The 13,755-nt window shown below is 48.3% G+C and overlaps 1 protein-coding gene across 1 annotated transcript; it reads right to left on the reverse strand.

The window, feature by feature from the left end:
* Positions 1–1,529: 1,529 nt before the first annotated feature.
* RPS7 (ribosomal protein S7) lies at positions 1,530–7,504 on the reverse strand. The gene is made up of 7 exons (XM_060169048.1): positions 7,431–7,504; positions 7,140–7,223; positions 6,984–7,055; positions 6,672–6,815; positions 5,827–5,891; positions 2,527–2,677; positions 1,530–1,639 (listed from the first exon to the last, which is right to left on the reverse strand). The coding sequence occupies exons 2-7, from the start codon at positions 7,212–7,214 to the stop codon at positions 1,562–1,564; spliced, it is 585 nt and encodes a 194-aa protein (XP_060025031.1). The 5' UTR covers positions 7,215–7,223; positions 7,431–7,504; the 3' UTR covers positions 1,530–1,561.
* Between the last annotated feature and the right edge of the window lie 6,251 nt (positions 7,505–13,755).

The following is a 13,755-nucleotide window of genomic DNA, read 5'->3' on the forward strand; positions in this document are numbered from 1 at the left end:
ATGTTAAGCACTTTTTATAAAAAGCGCCAATAACCTGAGAATTACTCTGTTACAAAAACAAGTGATAATTTTAGACTAACTTGCCTATTTCCAGTAGATTGCAAATTAGAACCATTTTTAGATCATAAACCATGTTTACACCTGCTTTGCAAACAAGTACCAAAAGCCATCAGAATCACTAAGTGCTTCTCCTCCGGGCTTCCCTGTCTCCCTCCTCCCTTTTTCCTCCTTCCCCTCAGCTTGTTCTGGAACGCGTGAAAGTCATGGCCACCAGGAACAGGCTCTTCCCTCAGGAACTCTGACCTCCAGAGACGGGCCACTTCCAGGGGACTGGGACAAGAATCTGGCTCATCTCCCAGTTATTATTTACATTTCTCAGACATAACTGAGAAATCTGGACACAGGAGCCAGATCAAACCCATGTGTCTCTGGCTGGGAATGTTCCCCGGGGTCACAGCACCGTGCAGCCGTATCTCTTCACCACTTTGTCCACGAGGACGTTAACCACGGCCTGCTTCCGCCTGAAGGCTTCATTTCTCCAGAGCCCACGACAGCCCAGAGCAAGGCCAGGCCCCCTGCCCCAAGTGTGAGGACCCCCCCACCCATCCGCTAAGCCTGCTCGCTGGTGAACACAGAGCGGACGTGGTCCAGGAGCCCAGCCGGCACAGCCAAGGGCCCTAATCTGGAGCGCACGGCACCCCGTCGTGACGAGAGGTGGGTTCTGGCTTCACCCCTCAGAGACACCACATATTACAACGTCCAATGATGTTACATCACCAGAGATCATCAGGGAACGTGGTACTGGAGGATACGCTCAGAATCGGCTGGAGGACTCCTGAAAACCCCGATGGTGGGCACCCCTGGAGCTTGATTCAGGAGGCGGGGCGAGCCCAGGTGTCTTCATTCCACCGAGCCCCGAGCTGCTGGCTGCTGCTGGTGCAGGGACCCCGCTCCCAAGGCCCAGTGAGCGCAGCCGTGGAGGGCGAGCTGACCTGCCTCCGCCCCGCTTGCTGCCCGGCCCGGCTCCTGCCCACTAGGCCGCACATCCTGCGACTCCAGGTCAACAACTGTCCCCTGCCTGAAGGGACAGGCCTGCAGGGTGTGGCAAGGTCACCAGCGCACAGGCCCAAGGCCAGCGGAAGGCAGGATGGGGAGGGGCAGCAAGGGCGGCTCGTGTGAAGGCGGCAAATCAGACAGCGGACGCCAGGCTAGGGCAGCCCTTGGCCTCTCATGCTCCCCAAGACAATCCGGCTCTAATGTAGAAGACGGATAACCAACAAGGACCTACTGTAGAGCACACGAAGTTGTACTCAATATTTTATAATAACCTAAGGGAAAAGAATCTGAAAAAAGAACATATATATGTATAACTGAATCCCGGTGCCGTACACCTGAAACCAACACACAGACACAAACTACAAGGACCCTCTCTGTTCAAAATCTTCCAGCCTGTGTAGGAAGCTACTTGATAATGCACACAGCTCTGCACCCACAGCTCTCTCCTTTGGAAAAACATACCCAAAACAATATTGTGAATAATATTTTATTTAGTCATTTTTGTTTACAACTGAAACTCTGGGAACTCAAAATTAACATCTTTGCCCGTGAGCTTCTTATAGACACCAGAAAACGTTTCAACCTACGAGAAAAGAAATAACTCATCACAAAACATTTCAATACACATTCGTCTTAAAGCCTAAAGTCTGTGAAATTGTGCCCTGTATGGTTTTTCTCCTCAGCAACCAGGCAGAGAAGGAATATACCAGACATGCCTCTATAGTCCCAAGCTGGGGGCAAGCTCCTCTCGTGTCGTGGGACAGGCCTCCACAGCACTGCACCCGAGGGCTGGCTCCTCTAGGCCACTCGGCAGACCCCGGGGGACCCCAGAGGTTAATGCTCTACCAGCAATGAAGCAAAGTGACAGTTCTCCCCAGATTCTAACACGACCACCACCCCGTCCATAAAAACAGCTTTACTAAAAGTCACACCATGGAATTACTTTACTTCAATTTCTCTAATAACTTAAAAGGTAGAGAACTCCATCTTTTAAAACATCCCCCAGGACTTCCCTGGTGGCGCAGTGGTTAAGAATCCGCCTGCCGATGCAGGGGACACGGGTTCGAGCCCTGGTCTGGGAAGATCCCACATGCTGCGGAGCAGCTAAGCCCGTGCGCCACAACTACTGAGCCTGCGCTCTACAGCCCGCAAGCCACAGCTACTGAGACCATGAGCCTAGAGCCCATGCTCCACAACAAGAGAAGCCACCGCAATGAGAAGCCTGCGCATCACAACAAAGAGTAGCCCCCGCTCACCACAACTAGAGAAATCCCGCACGCAGCGACATAGACCCAACACAGCCAAAAAAAAAAAAAAAAAAAAACACCCCAATTTAAAACCTGACATATAATCCAAGAGGAAGTGGGCCCTCAGTTCACAAAGATTGGTTCTGTGCCACATGGGGATGGGTTAGGCTGCATTCTACCCTTATCTGTTCTGGATCTTTCCATAATAAACAAGGCCTATTACCTTGTGTTCCACATTGTTCTGCTGTGCTTTATCCAAATGAACCTTTATGAGTCGGCTGCCGTCCAGCTTCACGCGGATCCTCTTGCCCACAATCTCACTTGGGAAAACCAAGTCCTCCAGGATGGCGTCGTGCACGGCTGTCAGAGTGCGGCTTGAAGAATAGAATACAGTGACAAAAGTGAGAAATCTAGCAAGGTCTGCCCTCCTGGGAGCCCCAAGGGCACCTCTTGAAGTCAAAAACATAAATGGCAAACTCCAGGTTCCTGAAACCAGATTAACACTAGCTTTCAAGTAATCTACTTTCATTTAATGTATCACACCACGTGCCATTACCAAACTAGAACAGGCTAACACCCTATTTTTTTTGGCTACACGGCACATCTTGGGGGATTTTAGTTCCCTGACCAGGAACTGAAGCCAGGCCTAACCACTGGGCTGCCAGAGAATTCCCGACACCCTATTATTTTATTTCAAAAGCTTAGAGTATTTTAAACGTGTTATCTTGTAAAGTACACATACACCAGCTATTATGACTGATTTTCTCCAGGGGATGGAGATTGACGATGACTTTTATTTTTATACATTATCTTTAGGTTTATTGTCAGTCGTATGATTTCTCGACTAAACCACTGCAGTAACCTCTTTCCTCTCTCCAAAACTATCCCATCCGTTGCTGTCAAAATAATCACTGATGTCATTACACACTTCACCTACTAAAGACCCTTTGAGGGCTCCCCTTGGCCTCCAAAATGCACCAAACACCCCTTGTTCCCTGCGATGGAATGAGGTGACATCCCATCCCAAAAGACACTGCTCTATCACCAGCTCTAGGATGTGGCCCCTCCTACGAGGGTCCCCGGTTTCCAGCCCATCCCATCACACAAACTGCCAAGGGAACCATGCTCCTCTCCTGAGTATCATTTCAAGTTCACAATCCATCTGGCTGCCTGATGAGAAGGTTCAATTAATTCCAAACCTTTAGATATCAGCTTTGTACCACAGGATATCAGGAACGAGCAAATGAAAAGACAGCTCTCATTCTCAATGTTTATGCAGCTACCCTGTATTACGGAACGTGTCTAGGTCTTGTTCACCCCTCAGTGGATCAGACACTATGTTCTACTCATTTCTATTTCCTGTCTGGCAGCTCCCACGCACACAGAAGGGGCTCCTAAATAACTGCAAAGGCCTCACTGCCCCATGGCGGACCCACTTTCCAAAGCCTTTATCACCTCTCCAAAAGCAAATGAGATAGATGGCCCAATCGATAAATGACTGCTAACCACCGACGAAGCACTTCTTACTCTTACAGGACTAGGTAGGCACACATATGGAAACTTGCTAATTACTTCCTTCAAAACATAAATTAGGACGGAATCAAAGCTAGCCTCAAACTCAAATTCCAACCCAGTCTAAAGACTTTTTAAGGGGGAGCAGTGGCAACGCAACTTTAATAATCACAAAGCATAGAAACTAATCTGCTTCAGAAGAAAAATAACTGAAACCCCGCTACAGATGAGAAGCCAAAGAAAACATAAACCTCAGCATTTAATCTGTTGTAGGAGAGAGATAACGACTGAGAAGGAAAATGAATCTGAAAGCAAGAAACCAGATTGGAAAGGGGTGGATTCACTCTGGCCTCCCAACTAGACCTCATTGTAGGAGAATGAAGACTCCAATGTCTAGACCAGGTCACTAGGAATGGGTTGAAGTGATTACCTGAGAAAATGTGGAAACAGGTTTGGGATGAAGGATAATTAAGGCTGTAGATTTGGGAGTCAGTGCCTTAGTTGGGTGCGAAGCAAAGGATCTGTCTTTATACTCAAGTACTAACTGGGGTTGTCAGAACTGAGATTATAAAACCACTTTTTAAGTATCATAATTAACGAACTAAACGTTCTTCATTATCCCCTGTATTTGATCTCTTGCAAACTGTCCAGAATAAAAAAAAAAAGCTAAATTCTTATGCTACTCCAGCTACTCCAACTGCCAGCTACTCCAACTTAAAACAAGCTCAGGGGCTTCCCTGGTGGCGCAGTGGTTAAGAATCCACCTGCCAATGCAGGGGACACGGGTTCGAGCCCTGGTCTGGGAAGCTCCCACATGCTGCGGAGCAATTAAGCCTGTGTGCCACAACAACTGAGCCTGCTCTCTAGAGCCCGTGAGCCACAACTACTGAGCCCACGTGCCTAGAGCCCGTGCTCTGCAACAAGAGAAGCCACTGCAATGAGAAGCCTGCGCACCAACACGAAGAGTAGCCCCTGCTCGCCGCAACTAGAGAAAGCCCGTGCGCAGCAACAAAGACCCAACACAGCCAAGAATAAATAAAATTTATATTTAAAAAAAAAAAAAAAACAAGCTCAAGGTACTGACCAACACTCCGAGTTCCAGAAAACCTGGAACCGGCCTTTCTAGGCTCACCACTACTCCCTCTCCCCCCTCCACCACAGCATATGGTACAACACATCCACCCACAACACTGGAGACCCATCACTTCCTATTTTGTAGGAACTTTAGAAACAAGACTGACTGTAAATTCCAGCGTCACTAATGCTAGCTGTAATGAGCAAACGATGGGGGAGTCTCCTCATCCCATAAGCAGGGATGCTAATACTACAAATTCACAAGGTTGGCCTCTCTGGCAGTTAGAGGGATGCCTGAGTATTGTTTTCTCAAACTGGTCCAAGGTCAGGATCTGCAGCGATCCAATAATCCAAGTCTATGAAACCAGAGACTTCAACAAAATACCAGAAGGCCCAAAGAGCCAACTTGCAATATCTAAGTTTCTGTCAGATAACCTGCAGTTCGATCATATTTACAAAGCCTCGTCCACCAGCAACTACAACTGCACTGACACCTTCAACCCGTGATGTGAGCAACAGAAAAATCTCATCTTTCAGCCTTAATCCACAGCAGAAGTCAACAATGAGGATGACAGGTCGCAGCCCACCTGCACATCTGGTGTGCTTTACCCCACGGCACTCAACTCAAGATTCCTCCCCACTGTTCCTACCCTTTGCCCAAAGAACTGGAGGAAACTATCTCATCTTTTGTGATAACAGTAACCTATTATACCACCTATGTGAATATACGTAATTCCTACCTCCAGAGTTACTTTTAAAACATTTCGCATATAATTACAGAAAAAGCTAAGTCACTTGATAGAAGTCCCCGTGCGAATGGATTTCCTACGTTAACAACATTTAATTTTAGGAGCCTACTCCAGCTGACTATAAACAACACACGCCAGTCAAGAATTGTTGACAAGAGTGGTGCGTTTTTCATGCTGCTAAAACTTACCTCCTGGGACGTTTTTGCTTATTTTTTGTACGGCTTTTTCGAGTTGGCTTAGGCAGAATTCTCCTCTGTAAAGTAAAAATTATCACGCAACAACAAAAAAAAAGACCGTAAGTAAGTCGGCAGAAAACAAAGCACTGTCAACCTGCTTTAAAAACCAAAGGACTCCACGGCTGAATAAATGCAAAGCTCCAGAAAGCCAAACAACCTAGACCCAACAAGGTACTGAGAAATCCTCTTACGTACTCCCCGATTTCTCGGTAATTCTTTCAGAATCCGTGGCTTACATTAAAATGCAACTGGAAAATGCTGGCTGCTCCATGATATGACTTATCTCCCAAAGATCACACCCCTTTTCACGTCCCATCTGGCCCACTACCCACTTCAGTACTAAGCCAGGATACCACTCCGTTAATTCCTTATCAGCCGGGCACTTAATTTCTATAGATTTCTGTTTGCAGGAAGGCCAGATAACTTTAAAAACAAAACAAAACCTCTCGACCGTGTTCCACTTTCCCTACATACCATTTCTTTGCATCTCTTTTCCTCCCCAAACCTACGTCTGACGCACCAGGCAGGAAAACCTCGCTGAACCTCAGACAGGCAATTCCATCAGGCTGAAAACTCAGGCTCACTGCAAGCACACGTCTCACCGCGATCACCTGTGTGCACCCCCGGTGCACCGACGGCGCTGCACACACAGAGCCGCCTTCGCATTAACAGCAGCCGTGCGCCGCCTCCCTTTAGCCCAGTGCGAGCACCCTAAGCTCCGGGAACAGCTTCTTCACACTCGCGAGCGACGTATAACGGGACTCGCAAGACGGCGCATTCAGCAGCAGCACAGCTACCTGCGCAATAAAAACAACGTGCTTCCCGCTGAACTTCTTCTCCAGCTCCCGCACGAGCCGGACCTGGATCTTCTGGAAAGACTTCAGCTGAGGAACAGGAACGAAGATTATGATAGCTTTCCGACCGCCACCAACCTCAATTTCCTGGGAAAGAGAGAGCAGAGAGGCGCACTCTCGCTTAGGCCCCCAGCGCCGCCCCTCCGGTCTGGCCCAGCTGAAGCGGTAACGCGCCGCGCCGACACCGTCACACGCTCGACACCCGAGTCGCTGGGGCGTCCCGCCAACAGCACGTGCCCCGAAGCCCCACTGTACCTTGGCGGCCGTGATGTTCAGCTCCCGCAGCTGGGCCTTGAGGTCCGAGTTCATCTCCAGCTCCAGGAGGGCCTGCGGGAGAAGAGGCAGGAGGGCACCCTCAGCGCCCGGACCCCGGACCCCGTCGCGGCCTCTGCGCTCCGCCCGCCCCCTCACCTGGGAGATGCCCGACTCGAACTCGTCCGGCTTCTCGCCATTAGGCTTCACGATTTTCGCGCTGGAACTGAACATGGCCGGCACCTGGAAGCACGGAGCGCTCAAGCCGGGCGGCCCGCGACCCCGCCCGCCCACCCGCCCGCACGGCCCGGCCCCGGTCCCAGCCCCAGCTCCCCCCGCACACGCCATCGGGGCCCGCGGGCCGGGTAATCGGCCGCATCTCCACCCGGGGACCCCAGACCTGTGCCCCTCAAAGCCATCGGGCCAGCACAGCGGCGTCCAGCAACATACCTTGACCAAGCGGCCAACGCTCTCTGCAGCCGCCGACACCAGTAGGCTTGGGAAGAGGCCTAGATCTCGCGAGAGTTCATTAAATCCCGGCGGCAGAGGGGAAGAGGCGGGAATAGTGCGAGTCAACAAACCGGAAGAACCACTGAGAAAAGGTGGAAGCCTAGAGAGTCCCAGGAAGAGGCTCCGGAGGACCAGTGCGTTGGCTACGCTTTTCGCCCGCGAGAGCCTCCTCTTCCGGGCGGTTTGCGGGAGTTTTTCTGCGTTCCCTGGAAGTTTGAGGCGGTAGCCGGGTGGCCGGGCCGGAGTCTGGGCTGGAGCCCCGGGCCCGAGAAAAGCAACCTGGGCTATCCCTGAGGTTAGGACGTAACTTAACACGAGGAAGGGGCTTCCCTGGTGGCGCAGTGGTTAGGAATCCACCTGCCAATGCAGGGGACATGGGTTTGAGCCCTGGTCAGGGAAGATCCCACATGCCGCGGAGCAGCTAAGCCCGTGCGCCACAACTACTGAGCCTGCGCTCTAGAGCCCACGAGCCACAATTACTGAAGCCCGCGTGCCTAGAGCCCGTGCTCCACACAAGAGAAGCCACGACAATGAGAAGCCCGCACACCACAACTAGACAAAGCCCACGCGCAGCAATGAAGACCCAATGCAGCCAAAAATAAATCAATTAATTAATTAAAAAACAAAAAACACGAGGAAGCTGAAGTCCCTGCTGAAGCAATGGGAAGGAGTCACAGACTTGGATGCCAGTTCTGTGTGTAGAGAACCCAAAGGATGACATTTGTGAAAGCTCTTTGGAAACGAAGTGCTTTACAAATAAATGTGATTTTCAGGCCACACGTGGCTCTCGTATTGACTGCTTGGTGCGGCCGACAATTCTGAGACATCTGCGAACGGCGGTGGTGGGGCGGCCTGAAGCTGGAGGAGAACCACCCCAAGGGGTGAAGACCTGGGGGCCAGATGCAGGACGCGCGATTCCAGGAGGAGGGCCAAAGCGGGGGAAAGATGATTGGGAAGAGTCGGGGCTCGAGCTGGAGAAACGGATGTGGTCAAGGTGTGGTGAGAGATGGCGAATTGCCTTAGAATGGACCAAGAAGTCAACAGAAGAATGTTTTGTTGGAAAAGTGCCTACCGTCCTGTCACTTGAAACTCATGTGTAAAGCACTACCTGCCCTAGACAGGAGCCAAAAATACAATTCACAAATAATTGTTAATGCGAATGTTCCGTGCTAATACTGCCCTAGGTGCTAGTTATAAGGGAAACCCACGGGATCCTTGCCCTCGTGAGACTGCAGGTTAGAGAACATAATATCCCATAAATTGTATGGCTAAATATATAATGATGAATTGTAATAACACATAACAGTAAAATGAGTAAAGGTGGCCAGGAGGATTCATGCTTTAAGAAGTCATGGAATTCTTTGGAAGAGATGGAATTAACCAGCAATGTGGAAGAGTAGTCACCAGGGAGAAGGGCATTTCTGACGCAGGGAACTACTTGTGCCACATTATCTGGCAAAGGGGAGATAACTTAGTCTACTTGAGCTTCAGTTTCCTCACTTGTCAAATTTAACAGCAATTATCTACATGGGCCAGGCGCTGTGGAAAATGCTGAAAACAATACACTAGGTGATCTCTAAGATTTCCAACAACTTTAAATAAGCTAAGATTGTGTTCATCTCAGATTTTTAAAGCTGTATATGCTTCTCTAATAATGTTTCCAAAAAAAGGGCAACTAACTATCTCACTGGAAAATTAAGAGTCAGCTTGGGACTTGTTCAAGAGAGAAAGTATAGCTGCATCTGCAGTCTTATCTGGGCAGCCATTCTGAACCCTCTTGATGAGCCATTTCCATGTCAATGCTCTACATGCCTTTTCAATCTGGCTTCTGTGTCAGCCACTCCACCAAAGCAGCACTCCAAAAGTGCCTTCAGTAAAGTACTTTCTGGTTTCCAGTACTTTGATGAGAGGAGTGGTGAGAGAAGACATCCTTGCCTTGTTCCCCAACCCTGGGGGAAAGCATTCTGTCTTTCATCAGTAAGTATATGACGTTAACCTTAGGTTTCCGTAGATATTCTTTATCTTTATTTATTGAGGAAGTTCCCTCCTATCCCTATTTTCTAAGAGTTTTTATTATAAGTGGGGTTATGCATTTTATGCATCGATTAATCACGTGAGTTTCTCTTTTTAGCCTGTTAATATTGTAGACTACATTAATTGTTATTCACGTATTGAACCCACCTTGAATGTCTGGAATAAACCCCAGTTGGAAATAGGATACAATTCTTTTTCATATTACTGGGTTCCATTTACTAACATTTTTTATGAGGATTTTTTTTTTTTTTTTTTTTTTTTTGTGGCACGCGGGCGTCTCACTGTTGCGGCCTCTCCTGTTGCGGAGCACAGGCTCCGGACGCGCAGGCTCAGCGGCCATGGCTCACGGGCCCAGCCGCCCCACGGCACGTGGGATCTTCCCAGACCGGGGCACAAACCCGTGTCCCCTGCATTGGCAGGCAGATTCTTAACCACTGTGCCACCAGGGAAGTCCCTAAAAAGTTACTTCTATATTGTATAAAAGTCCCCATGAAAAAAGATGCTGTGTTGGGAATGCTTTATCTCAGCTCTGTGAGGCAGAAGCCTAGAGGTTGTTTTGGTGAGAACGCCTGGACTTCAAAGTCATTCTTTCCCCTCCAAATCACACCTCCCAATGTTAATAATAAAGTGACAGAAAAAGAGTTACCAATGGGTCCTTGAAGGTAAAATGAATTTATTGACCTGCCTGTCTGATCAAGAATTAATGGATTGAGTTTAACCAGAAGGTTTTTCTCTCCCCTCTACTTATTGCTGGCAGGGTTTTTATTATTATTATCTATCAGCTAGTGTAAGAAGCATGTGAGTGAAATAAATGTGCAAGCCTGAAATGAATGTGAGAATCTTGTGCATTTAATTGAAGCAAGGTCACTGGCTTCTTCTGGCAAGTCTCAAGGTCACTCTTCCTATATAACAATATGTGACCTTTAGACATCGGTGACCTATCAGTAGACAGAAGGTAATTGCTCACATATTACTATTTAAATTATAGAAATATTTACACTTTTGACTTTTATCATAAACTGATAATTTGCTCATCTTCAATATATTTCATCAAAAGCAACATCATCCTTCCCATTAACCTTCATGAAATATGCACAGGATGAAAAGAATTGGTGTGCCGTTGAGGACATGCCGTATGTCGGCCATGTTAGAGGAGCACGTGCAGTCAGTGGATATGCACAGCCACCGTGCACAGCGGCATCATCTCCATTTTTTTTTTAATCTGTGCTAACTTGGCTAGTTTTAGTAGCCATTCTTCATCCTCTAAGCACTTAGCAGAATATGGCCTGCTGTGTTTGTGAAAGTACCCCTGTGGTTCACCATTCAGCTCAGACACCCTGTTGAGAATTCTTCATCTGCTAAGCCCTTGGATTTCTTTTTTAATTTTTATTTTATTTACTTACTTGTTTGGCTGCATCGGGTCTTAGTTGAGGCATGCAGGATCTTCATTTCGGCATGCAGGATCTTTCGTTGCGGCACATGCGCTCTTTGCAGAGCACAGGCTCTCTAGTTGTAGCACATGGGTTCAGTAGTTGCAGCGTGAGGGCTTAGTTGCCCTGTGGCATGTGGGATCTTAGTTTCCCGACCAGGGATCAGAACCCGGGTCCCCTGCATTGGAAGGCGTATTCTTAACCACTGGACCACCAGGGAAGTCCCCGTCATCTCCATTTTTCAAAGCACAGAACAGAGACGTTAAGCAACTCAACAAATTTATACAGCTAGAAATCGTGCAGCTGGAATTTGAAGTCAACATATGTGAACTTCATAGCTCAGGGACAGGAGAGCAGCAGGATTCGGGGACTGAGTTGCACCTGCAATTCCTCACTTCCACCACCCAGGCCCCCCCACGTGCGCTGACACCCAGCGCCCCACAAGACCCCCACAATTCCATGCTCAGGGAATCTGACCCCCACTTGCCATGGGACTGAGGTCAGGAAACCTTGACGAAGCCTTGTAGAAATGATCCTCAGTGTCACTCTGTTGCTACCACTGTTCACGTCCATCTACAGGTCCCTGTTAGGTGGACCTTGGTGACCATCTTCAAGGGCATCATGCAAATGGGTTAAATAAATAACAAAAGTCCATTGTCTCAGGAAGATTGCAACTAAAAAGCCATTAGCTCAGTACTTGATCTATGTTTTCTGGGTGACGTGGGGGGGGCGCATTTTGTACTGCTCTTCAAGCTGAGGGACAGGCTGGTGGACTGTTTCTACAGCTAGTAGAAACCCAGTAGTGTGGTGGGCAGGGGCTCCCAAGGGCATTTGATACCCAGGGTGGGTTATTATCTTAACACCCTCCTCTAGTCGACAGAAGTATTTCTGATTATAATCATGTGATTATCATTAGTAATACTTAATTTCTTCTTTAAAAAACAACATAAACTCTTATTTATTTATTTGGCTGTGTTGGGTCTTTTTTGCTGCGCGCGGGCTTTCTCTAGTGGCGAGCGTGGGCTTGTCATTGCAGTGGCTTCTCTTGTTGCAGAGCAGTCGCTAGGCACGCGGGCTTCAGTAGTTGAGGCACGTGGGCTCTAGAGCGCAGGCTCAGTAGTTGCAGCACACAGGCTCAGTAGTTGCAGCACACGGGCTCTAGAGCACAGGCTTCAGTAGTTGTGGCATGTGGGCTCAGTAGCTGTGGTTCGCGGGCTCTAGAGCGCAGGCTCAGTAGTTGTGGTGCACGGGCTTACTTGCTCTGCGGCGTGTGGGATCTTCCCAGACCAGAGATTGAACCCGTGTCCCCTGCACTGGCAAGCGGATTCTTAACCACTGCGCCACCAGGGAAGTCCCGGTAATCATTAGTTTCTTAATTCACTCTTTTAAAACTAATAATTAACGTTCAAAAAGATGAATAAATTTCAATTTTAATGATATTTATCAACTTTAGTAAAATTTTTAATGTACAAACTAAAATCTGCACTTTAACAAAAATACTTCACCTTGTAGTTCTCACTGCTCTCTTTCATTGTTTTAAATTTTAAACATAAGTGCTGACGTAGAATGACAAGTGAAGTAATGGAAGTTCAAGTCCTACTTCTTTGTGTTTACAGTCATGGCTTACTATCTTTTTTTTTCTTTTTTTTTTTTTTTGCGGTACGCTGGCCTCTCACCGCTGCGGCCTCTCCCGCCGCGGAGCACAGGCTCCGGACGCGCGGGCCCAGCCGCTCCGCGGCCTGCAGGATCCTCCCGGACCGGGGCACGAACCCGCGTCCCCTGCATTAGCAGGCGGACTTCCAACCACTGCGCCACCAGGCAAGCCCACATTTTTTTACTTCCAATATACTTTTTAAATGCAGGAGGACACAGTGCTGCAGGGGTTGGACCGAACCATGCCTGAAGCAAGAACCATGCCTGAAGCAAGATCTATACTTCTGAACCACGTGAACTTTTTATAGCTGAGTGCGTTTGCATTGGAACCAACTGTATAACTGGGAGGTCTTGGAATTAACTTCCATGTAAAATATAATGTTTGTGAAACGTGTTGACCTAAAACAATAAAACAGCCAGTTATTTTACCAGCAAAACTCGTTTATTTGGGAACAGTAAAGAATTGCAATTCAAAACTTGCAACCCGTGGGGAACTAGAGACAAGCCCTAGAAACAGAGGAGTGGAACGTATTTTATAGAGGAGTAGGGGAACTGGGAGGGGCTCTTCTGAACTAAGAGCCCATTGGAGGAAACTGGGAGTTTGAAGAGTAGTGGCTTCTCATTGGCTGGGCTGTTGCCAGGCGAGGGGGAATTCTTCCTCCCTTCTGCTGGGTAGTAAAGTCACAACCATCTTCCTGCTGGAGATGCAAGGTAATTTTCTTCCTGTTCAGGCTGCAGTTGTTTTGAATGAGGTTCCTGTTTATTCATTTTCACAAAAGGTTAGTAGTGAAAATGGGAAACTACACCATTTCTAGGCCAACAAGAGAGGTTTTCTTCTGGGAGGAGTATCTGTCACTGACAGTGTTTGGAAATTTTGGTTGGATTTTATTATCATTTTAAAATGCTCTACAGAACAGGCGCCTGGGTGCTGCCTGCACCAGGGCGAGGCTCCCCCGACCCAGGCATTGGTGTCATGGTGGGCGCGGGGGTTGTGTGCTATGGGATGACGGAGAAATGTGACGAGGTGGAAGTCAGAAGGTGACACTATGGTAAACCACACCTGCATCCAGATTTTGTGTGTGTCTAACTCCTGTGGTGATGAGTGTAACTCACGGTCTCAGGGTGTGAGCACTAAGGTCTTGAATGCA

This window comes from Lagenorhynchus albirostris, chromosome 13, assembly GCF_949774975.1.
Source record: "Lagenorhynchus albirostris chromosome 13, mLagAlb1.1, whole genome shotgun sequence".
Classification (NCBI taxonomy): domain Eukaryota; kingdom Metazoa; phylum Chordata; class Mammalia; order Artiodactyla; family Delphinidae; genus Lagenorhynchus; species Lagenorhynchus albirostris.

Bases quoted from the DNA above. Each gene is read 5' to 3' on its own strand.
- RPS7 (XM_060169048.1), bottom strand. From the start codon at position 7,214: ATGTTCAGTTCCAGCGCGAAAATCGTGAAGCCTAATGGCGAGAAGCCG. The intron at 6,816-6,983 runs GTACAGTGGGGC...TCTCTTTCCCAG, and splicing joins TGAACATCACGGCCGCCAAG to GAAATTGAGGTTGGTGGCGG. The intron at 2,678-5,826 runs GTAAGTTTTAGC...CTATTCTTCAAG, and splicing joins AAGCAAAAACGTCCCAGGAG to CCGCACTCTGACAGCCGTGC.